Genomic DNA, 10,989 nt, shown 5'->3' with positions numbered 1-10,989 from the left:
TACACTCCGTGCCCAGAATAAATCCTTTTATACGTATTTATACGCATACACATACGCCCGTATCCATGTAGGGTAGGCATACGTTCGAATGTAAAATTAGAATTTAAATATAACTCCCCGCGAACGAAGACGCTCTTAAAATCGTTTTGATCAGTGATTACTTTATAATCTATTGTTTCTTGATTGCTATGTATTATACAATATATACTTTAGAAAATTAACTGAATTCGTACGATGAAAGCAACAGAACCGTGGGCTATGATAACGTTCCGATCCTCCTAACTTCCTTCGCGAACGCATTCTCGTGTTAACGAAAACCTCGAATTATCCACGTGGTCGGAACTTTGGATTGAGGTCGGCTAAGTGTAGTCCTCGACGAGACTTAGATATTTAAAATATATATCGTGGAGAAATTTTCTTTTTCTTTTGCATATATACGTATATTTACGTATATACGTATATTTAATGTATTATTAATCGTATTCATATCTGTACTATTTAATTAAATTAGAAATTAAATTTGAGGAAGAAATGTGGAGAAATCAATTTCTTTCTTTCTTTCTTTCTTTCTTTCTTTCTTTCTTTTAAGAAATATTTTTAAGTATGAAAATTTTGTTACAACGTAATATTATTATTCGTAATAGAGGGACATTACGCAGAGACACTCTTTCGAAGAAAATTTAATCCTTCGGGATATCTTCGTTCACGTCTCTAGCAATTTTCTAACGTCGTCCAGGAAATGTTCCGTGATATCATCGAAGAGGAAAACCATATCATGTCAGAAGCTATAAATATCGAACGATCTTGGTAACGAAATCGAATTATTATCTATCATTTTTCGTTATCTACGAAACTGGAGAATGATTTGCTTTACAAATAAAAAAATAATTTGAATAATAATAATTGTAATAATGAAAATAGAACTATCAGTATTTCTTCGTTAAACTTTTAATTGGAATATTCAACCTCGAGTATCTGAGAGATTCTCTTACGTTAATATTTTTTTTACTCGTAGCAATTAAAATAACCGAACGTTTCTCTCTTGAAAAAATGTTAGAATAAATACCTATGTCGGAGGAGGATGAAAATAAAGAAAAAGAGAAATGAAAAAAGAAATTATCATCTCTGATGGTTGTACGAACGCGAAATATCAGCACGTCTAGCCGGTTAATATCGAAAGAGTATCTTGTTAGTTGATTTTTCGAAAAGGGTGCATCATGGATGCGTGGCTTGCGCACTTTGCTTTTAGCAAGGGCCTTTTAACCTATAATCTCGTCTACGTGTATATCGATTTATATACAGGGTGAGCCGATAGCAGTAGATAGTACGTCGAAGTAATCATTTTACTATACCTTGATAAAACATTTAACGTTAGTTACTTTTTCTTTTTCTTTTTCATTTCATTTCATTTCATTTCGTTTCATTTCATTTCATTGCATGCCTATACGTATAATTTTTTTTTAACATCAATTCAAGTTTATTAATTAAACGAGAGATCAAAAAAGAAATTAATATATTCGTAATATGTTATCTAAATTAAACATATCGTTCGAAAGAAATATCGTTGATAGAAATCAAAAGGACGTACCGTTTATGACATTAGGGCAATTTTTTAAAATGTCGAAAATTTCTAGTTTTCTTTGAAAAAAAATTCTACCTCGACGATCGCATTACGCGTTTCGATCATATCGTTATGTACGTTCCCTCTTTCTCTGTCTATCTATCTCTCGTATATATATATATATACACATACATACACGCAGATATATATAACAACGATATATATCTACATGTACATACGTATATAACTGCAGTCTGACATGATCGGAGTTCATAGGAACTTTTTCACAAGGCTTTCACGGTTCGTCAATTTGTAAAGGGTTATTCATATTTTCTACTACCATTCGTTTAGTTTGAAAGATAGAATTTGTTTCAATAAAGGAACATGAAGTATGAAAAGGAAAAAACAAGGAAAATAGAGAGAATAGGGAAGAGAGCAAAGGAAAAAAAAATTAGCAAAACTAAAAGCGTTGCTGTGAGGATCTTTTTTCTCTCTTAGTTTTCTTTTCTCTTCGTCGCGGTGAATTCGCTAAATTTTCTCTCTCTCTCTCTCTTTCTTTCTTTCTCTTCCCAGGTCCAAGTCGAAATTTCTTCCATCTCGAGTTTCCTAGACTCGCCTCGCGTAAATAGGATTACATTATACACCCTTCGAGATTTTCGCTTCGCCATAACCCGAAGGAACGTCTGCTCGTGAGAGTATTCGTAAAACTCATAAGGAAGTTCACGCTTGTTTTTGACATAAGAGGGAAAACTCAAGAGCCCTCGCCTGAATCTATTTACTTGTGTATACGATGATATATCTGCTCAACCGTGAAGACACAACCTTTACCTTATTCCCGTCAAACTTAGTAATTAATTGTATCAAAGGGGATATAAGAGAGATGGATAGAAAGATAACGAAGAAAGAGTGAAAGAATGAAAGAGAGAGAGAGAGAGAGAAATAGCATAAGAAATAGTTTATTCTCATGATAGACAATCGTTGAAACAAAGATAAAGCAACGAAGAAGATGTACTGAATGAGTTTCTCCGGATGTTGCTTGTCTTCCTTTCGCAAACTGAAATTTCAAAAGCATCGGGATAGAAAATGCCACTCTGTATTTGCTTTGGTCGTAAAATGAGAAAGAAATTCAAACTTGAATCGGTATATCTGTGTATATACAGTGTGATCCAGATAACGTGATCAGTATAAAATATTTGATCATTTTTACATTACATTTCAAAAATAAAGCGAGAACTTTTCAATTTCATCTCTACTCGTTTATAATGAATTATTTGAGAAAAATAGAAAGTTTTAAAGAGAAGAAGAAAGAAAAAAAATAATAATATCTAATAATAATCGTCGAATCGATGAAATAAATTATGGGAGAAAGAAGAAAACAAAGTCAAATATTTCGAACATGTTGCATTGATAAAAAAAGATAGTCGAAGTAAAAATGTTCGAATGAATCGAATTACATAGTTCACCCTGTATATAGAATAACCCACAAAAATGATTCTAGAAGTGTATTCATATTCGAGGTCACGCAGTAGAGAAAAGGAGTCGCGCTGTTTCGGTAGCACGAGACGTTAACTTCCTGTAATCGTGTCGTTGCCTTTTGGGAACAATATTCGGTTTGCAAAATAATTTGAATAAAGCGACGACCCCAGCTTGTGCATGAGCTTGCTTGCTTGGCTCGCTTATTTGCGTTAAACGCTCTTCTACCCACACGTTCCGGCATGATATTAAAATTATTTTTAACCCTTTAGAGAGAGAGGAGATTTTGAAATTCACCTGTTTACCAATGTGTGTGTGTATATGTATATGTATGTATATATATGTATTAGGTCTCTTGATCGTGATACGTGCCAAGATATTCGCCAGGATTGATTCCAGAAAAAAAATATTTTCACGATTAGTATCTTCGAACATATTTTTTTCATGTGGTTTCCTTTAATCTTTGATAAGAACTATGTATAATTTTGCTATTTTATCTCTATCTTTATTAATCTTTCTACATGGCGAGAGAATTTCTCTAGTTGAATCAAAAGTTACAATCCTATTTTTTTTAGTTCAGATTGTAAAACGACAAGCTTAGGAATTGTATTTACAATAAAAAAAAAAAAAAAAAAAAAAAAAAAAAGACAGAAAATTAGCTTAAAAAAATCTCTGAAAAAAATAACTGATATTTAAAATCGTCTAAAAACTTGGAACGTACCCTGCATTTAATAATTTTTCTTTCTTTCTTTCTATTTGTCTTTACGTGCATTAAAATTTTTAATGATAAATTAACAAGCTCTTCTAAATTAGACGAGATCGACAAATAAAACTTACCATTCGTGCTTATTTACTTCTAACTGTATTTGCTTATCCACCCATATATATATATATATATATATATATATATATTTATATTTATATATGTATGTATGTATGTATGTATGTAAATATATTGGTAGAAAAATACGAGAAATAAGAGAAAGGTTTACCGATAAAACTTTCTCGCGAAATAATATAAAAAGAAAAAAAAGAAAGAAAGAAAAAAAATAAAAGGAAATTGTTCTCTGAGGGGAATTTAAAATTTACGAAGGCGATTGGCTCGTAGAGATGCGATTTGGATTAGGACTAGCTGAATTAACGTTCGTGGGACGCCGTAAAACGAGACCATCAGCACACCCTTCCTCTCTCTTTACCCTCTTCACCCTTGATCCTTGCTGGAGAGATAAACGAGCACTTTTTATTTCTTCGCCATCTTAAAAAAAAAAAGAAAAAATACTCGTGGGAGCACGAACTTGTAAATCTCTTTCCTTTTCTAGTCCCTTTTTTCTCTCCTCTTCTTTATTCTTTTCCTTTTTTTGCTTCTTCTTTTTATTATTATTATTATTTTTTTTTTTTCTTGGAGTAGATATCATTTCTCCTCGGACGATTCATCTTTCATTATTTCTATCTCCCTCGCTCTATCTATATCTCTCTTTCTCTCCCCCCCTGTATATATATATATATTTCCTCATTTATTTTTTGTTCGTTTTAAATCCTTTTCATCTCATTTCCTTTTTTTTTGCGTTTTTCGTTGAATAAGTCGATTGTCTTTACGAAAGAAAATAAACGACTTAGAAGAGTGAGTGAGTGAGTGAGTGAGATGAAGAGGCAGAGTTTAAAAAAAAGAAAAGGGAGAAAAGGAAGAAAGAAAAAATAGAAGGCTTCGTATATAAGGGTTGAAAGAATATTTTTTGCAAACGTTTATGGAATATGTATATATACATATATATATATATATATGTTCACACGACGTTTATTACAAATACATACCTAGTAGTCAACCAGTAGAGGAAAATTGCTCAGGGTGCTAAGGGAAAAATCCACTTTGTACGAAGATAAATTAAATGCAAAGGGGGATAAAATTAAGGGGTGAAAATTTGCGTCAGGATTTGAGACTGGTTGGTGGGGTTGATGATGGTTCGTGATGGTGTTTCGCATATGTTGAATCGTTTAACTTTTATAAAACGAAATTTTCTATCGTTTCTAATAAGAAGAGAAACGTTTAATGGAAAATAACGAGGAAATGGTAACCGTCTTCCTTTGGTAATCGTGCGAGTCATTCCAATTTTAAATACGTAATCCCTTTTCCGGATCGAATACAGTAAGCCTCTTACCCGCCACCGTTGCAACTTTCAACATTTTTCCGTTGCTTTTACCTCCTAGGTGTACATCGCCCTACGAAAGTTCCTTCAACGTTTTCCTCTTCTTGCAATTAAAGTGAGAGCGTTCCAAATGCATATTGTCGTTCAAAATAATCGTCCTTTTATTCTTTCTCTCTCTCTCTCTCCCTCTCTCTCTCTCTCTCTCTACCTCTTTTTTTCTTTTCATCTTCCTCAGTTAAAACCGCAGAAAAGTTACCGTTTTATTTTTATACCGTTCTTTTATTTCTATCGATTCACTGAATTCATTTCGTAGCAACATTCGATGTATATTTGTCGAGTCTTCTTAATATTAATATTGAAAATAACCTCTCGATTTTTTAATATAATTATTTTAACTTCTTTGATACGATCGATATTTAAATGTATATAAAAATGTTTGTATTAAAAAACAAAAAAAAAACAAAAATTATAAAAAAGGAAGAAGAAGAAAAGAAATAGATACATAGTGTTTTTCTATAATGTCTCGAAGAAAGAACTTTTGTACGAGATTGTACATCCAATCCTTAAATCGACGTTACAGTGAATCTCGTTACCGTGGATTTTAAATACCTGATACCATCGCATAATCCGATCGATATCGGACCATTTCTTTTGATCTCGAGTAGGTACCTATATATCTATACATGTATAGAAAGAAAGAGAGAGACAGAGAGAAAGAGATGTATTCATTGGAAGTCAAATTTGTAACGTTTATGAAGTAGAAAACTTGTGAGAAGTTAATTAAAATATCGTTTAATCGTGCGAACGTAAAACTACATTCTTGTTATTCGACATTTCAAAATATCGTTGATAAGTATATATAGCTGTATATATATATATATATATATATATATATATATATATATATTTGTGTGTATACATATATACGTTGGTTATTATTAATAGTGTATTATTAACAAGCAGTAACTCGATAGGAAAGCCACTATTTCAGATGGGAAGCGATGAATATATACTTACGTATATGTTGTATGCTCATATACGTATATTCGATTTCATTATCCTTTGAAATCACAAATTATGTGTTGTTGGTGTGTAACGATGTGTCCCGTTTATTAATAACCCAAGCCTAGCAAAGGTAACTTAATATACGCTTGTAAACGCACCAACCAAGAACGACTCAACTTCGAAGAGGAAAAGGAAGTAAGTACGTAGTACGATAAAGCGTCTTCTTCGATGTCTTGACTTCCGGTTAACGACGATCATTGGAACGAGTCAAAGAACCAAGTTACCTACCCTTTCTCACTCATATATCCACTTCCTTCGACCTAGATGACACAATTTAATTAAACTTTCTCTACCTCGCACAGGCAATTTCCGTTTTTCGCTATTTCGTTATACCAGGTTTCAACGTCTAAGGGAGAGAGATAGATAGAGAGAGAGAGAGAGAGAGAGAGAGAGAGAGAGAGAGAGAGAGAGAGAGAGAGAGAGATCATTTCCTGATCATTATCACTATATCGAGACTATACAGAGTAAATTCTCTTTCTGCAATATGTTCTTCGAATTTCATTTGACAGCTCTTAAAGATATATTTTAGTTAACAATATCGATATTATAATTACGAATAATTAGATGTGTGTGTGTATATATATATATATACATAGATAACAATCGATCTCTATTAGCAATACAGATTAAAAACTAGACGGATAGTTTTTGGCAAAGATAATTTTATTTGTGAAGGAATACGTGGGTAGCAAATAATAATGACAATGAAGAAACGAGGAATCGATCGTTATTGAGATAATCGATATCATAAAGTGCTTGAGAACGCACCGGGACGAGATTTGACCACGGTGCTGATCCTTCCGTCACGCTTTACCTTCCTCTAAATCGTCGAAACGACGAGACGACATCTTTTTCGCATTGCCAGCCAATAATCGTTGAATCTCACGAAAGGTTCTACCTTTGGTTTCCGGTAATAGAAACGTCACCATAAAGAATGCTAGCAAGCATGAAGCAGAGAAGAAATAATAAACTGCGTAAGCACCGAGTATGTCGCCAATCACTTGATAAAGTTTAGACACTGCGAAACCAAGGACACCGTCGAACACAGTAACAATGGCACCGGCTATTCCCTTAACTTCCGTTGGGAAAAGTTCACCGATCAATGCGTTAGGTAGAGTACCCAATCCTATTTGAAATGCCACTTGAAAGAGTATCACTACGACGACGGGAAGAAAATTAGCGGAGGATACGTTGAATTTTTTAGCGTCCAACATCAAGTATATCGCTAGAATGGCTAAAGTGATCGATGAGCCCAACGTTGAGAATATAAGTAATGGCCGTCTTCCTGCACCTTCGACGGTCGCGGTTGAACACGCACCCGATACCAAACCAACGGCTAATACCAGTATAGTTGCGATGTTCGAATCTATGCCTACCGAGGCACGATTGAATAATACTTCTAAATATTGTATGGTACTGAAGTTGCCACTTAGTTGTTGAGCAGCTATCAAGCCAAGAATTATACAGAGAGCTCGACTATTTGTTGGCAGGAGCATTAGTTTAACTTTATTCAGGACAGTCTTCAGACCATTTTCTTCTTTACCGTTGGTTACACTCGAGGAGGTGGAAGAAGAGGCAACTTTGTTAATTCGATCGTCTGCTACTATCTTGTTATCCCTCGAGTCCTCGTTCGAGCCAGCTTGCAAAGCCAACTCCAGTTCTCTTCGTGCCTCGTCGCGGTCTCTGATACCTTTAAAGAAGGCTAACGATCGCGAAGCTTCGGCCTTGCGGCCTCTAGCAGCTAGAAAATGTGGACTCTCGGGGAACCAGATGAATGTGAGGATGAATACAATCGGGATGATCAGTAGTACGACGACCAAAGTACGATAAGAGATCCATGGACCTATGCTACAGGTCAAGAGTGACCCGGTGAAGACGTTAACCGCTATTAATGTTCCTAGGGCTCCGCGAATGTTTACATCAGCCACTTCGGACACGTACATCGGATTGGTCGTGTAAGAAACGCCAACGCCAATACCCAAAATAACTCTGGCAGCGTAGAGAGCCGAAACCGATGTTGCAAAAAATACAATAGTCCAGCCGGCGATGTAAAATCCGCTAGAAAACAATAGACACCTCTTTCGGCCGTATCTATCAGCTAGATAGGCACCCAAAAAGGGACCGATCATCGAGCCAATCACGGTCAACGATACGATCCAAGATGACTCGTCCTCGGTTATCCTCATTGGGGCGTCGCTGTCCTTCGACATCAACTTCGAAAGACTCGTCGTTGTCCAACCATAAACCGTTCCAACTGCTACCATCGATAGAGTCGCTGTAATTACGACGAATTTTCATCGTTCCTCGTCTGAATTTTTCGGTTTGATACGTACATATCTTTAATTCTTGTTTACGTCATGCGTACAAATCATGCGGGATACTCCGTTAAACGCGTAGGTCGTATAATTATACTTATGTGGATCGCGAGACGTTTAAATGAAGGCTGTTAACGTTCGAGCATTAGCGTTGCCCGACTAAATTATCTTGATAAAAACTTGTACAGATGGAATCTGCTGAGTCAGTCACAGAAATATTCAGACCGTTTTTCAAATTTAATGACCTCTTTAGATTACGGGAAAAGTGTGCTCTGAATTTTTTAATAGGCATAAAAAAAGTTGACGCGTTAAATGACGAATCAAATAAAATATATATGTTTGTATGTATGCATATGTATGCATTCATACATACATACATACATACGTGTATATATATATATATATGCATTTTCGAAAGATGCACTTATTTTGAATATGCATTTTTAAAATAAATAATAAAGTTATTTCTTTTTTCATTCTTCGCATAGTTTCACATAGCACATTCATTTTCCTCTCTCAAAAAGAAAAGAAAAAGAAAAAAAAATTCAGAACACTTTCCTTACTCTAAGAAAAAAGTTATTCAAATTTATAAAGTGCATCCAAATCCTTTTTTGAGTTTATTCATTCAACGAGAAATTCGTTCTATTCTAATTTTGAAATACTATTCTCGTTGTTAATTATATTTCACTTAAATGCCTCGTTTTTTACAATCTAGAGATTTTTTTCTTCCCCAACTCGTTTTGTATTTTTCGTTGTATTTCAGAGTCATGAGAGAAAGAGAGAGTAAGAGAAAAATATCAAACCTGAAATCGATGCTAGCCATTGTCTCCAACGTGTTCTCTCCGATAGATTGGACTTTTCAATGGTTGTATGTTGCGATGTTTCGCCTTTTGGAGCTTCTTTAGGTAGGTCGATCTGAGAAAAAAGAAAAAAGAGACGAACATCTCAAAAGAAGAAAGAAAGAAAGTAAGAAAGAAAAAAAGATTTAGAGATATATCGATGACGTGTCTTTAATCTAATCTACGAGTTGGTAAAATGCTTCTCTCTTTCCCGCGTTTTTTCTTATCGCCGTAAACAAACGCTCTTCGATCATCTCGATCACGCTTACGTGCACTCACTTGCGCGTAAACTCTATGAAAGTAACGAAGTACAACGATAAAGAAAGTACAATGTGCACCGTTCGTGCAGGAAATATATTTTTCCTCGTGAAAGTAGATATATATATATATATATATATATATATATATATATATATAAACAACAAAAAAAGAAAAAAACATTTATATACATAAAACAGTGGATTTCAAATTGTAATATCATATCACTTTCTTTCTATTTATATTAAAAAAAAAAAAAAGAGAGAGAGAAAGAGAGAGAGAGAAGCAAATCCATCGGATATTTATTTTTTATCTATTATTATGATTATCAGTATATATATGTATATGTATTATATACAGGATGATCCAATAATTCTCATCATCATATCTTCGATCATAAAAAGAATTGATTTAACAAAAGTTGTAGTTATAAAATTTATCTATATTTTCTGCGACTTTTATAATTTCGACGATAAAAATTATTGGCCTGTCTTATATATAATAAAAAAGTGTTTTGCAAGCATGTACGTGAGAAGATGATTGCAAAAACATATCTTTATTGTTTTACAATGAAGTCTATATAAACACGAAGAAAATAACTTGATGGAAAAACACGTAAGAGGTAGATAGAAGAAATGTTGTTATCCCGTAAAGACGAAGGCGAGGCCGTACACATGCATGCAGTTTCTTAAAGAATAAATTTGAAAACCACTGAGACGTAAGAAGGAGAGGGGAAAAAAGTATACGTGCTATAGGAGAAACTATAAAATATACAGACAACACGATACTATTCTACTAGTTTTCCAAAAACATAGCTTCTTTTATATGATTCTCATGTGATTATATATTCCACGTATGTATCGCAATGTTTATTATCGGCTTCCATAGTTCAAAATATTAATCTTACGAAAAGTCGTTGTTTTTCGAGTGTCTTTCGAGAAAATTGGCGTGAAAGAAGAAAGAAAAGGAGGAAAAGAAGGGGAGATATGATTTTTACGAGGACGGAGGGAATGGGGTGGGAACTGGTTGGTGGAAAGGCGAAATAAAAATTGAAGGATAACAGACTTTTCCACGTCACAAGTGATAAACTAGATCGCATTAGAGGCACTTTAAGGTAACGCGTACTTTCGAAGGGAACAGCAATTTCTTGCAGCACGTAACACAACGAAGCTGCTGCTGTTCGATGAAACCTTATAACTGTCGAGGCTTTTAGATAAGGGTGGAGGAAGGTCGGAGACGGGGTCGGGGATGGGGATGGGGGTATAAGGGATGAACAATCGATCGACGATAAATCACGTCCCTCTCGAAGATTACTCTAAACGTTCATTCTCTTT

At 34.4% G+C, this 10,989-nt stretch overlaps 1 protein-coding gene across 6 annotated transcripts in view; it reads right to left on the bottom strand.

Moving 5' to 3' along the window:
• Positions 1-6,888: 6,888 nt before the first annotated feature.
• The window catches only part of LOC122635099 (facilitated trehalose transporter Tret1-like), a 7,159-nt gene continuing 3,058 nt past the window's right edge, over positions 6,889-10,989 (bottom strand). For 4 of the 6 annotated variants that reach the window (XM_043824910.1, XM_043824908.1, XM_043824907.1 and 1 more), the window contains 2 exons: positions 9,362-9,473; positions 6,889-8,518 (listed from right to left, as the gene is read on the bottom strand). In XM_043824910.1, coding sequence (XP_043680845.1) covers positions 7,047-8,518; positions 9,362-9,473 — 1,584 coding nt within the window. In that variant the 3' untranslated portion in view covers positions 6,889-7,046. The other 2 variants (XM_043824912.1, XM_043824906.1) reach the window with 2 other exon arrangements.

This window comes from Vespula pensylvanica, chromosome 17, assembly GCF_014466175.1.
Source record: "Vespula pensylvanica isolate Volc-1 chromosome 17, ASM1446617v1, whole genome shotgun sequence".
Classification (NCBI taxonomy): domain Eukaryota; kingdom Metazoa; phylum Arthropoda; class Insecta; order Hymenoptera; family Vespidae; genus Vespula; species Vespula pensylvanica.
This window is presented reverse-complemented; position numbering and strand designations above follow the sequence as displayed.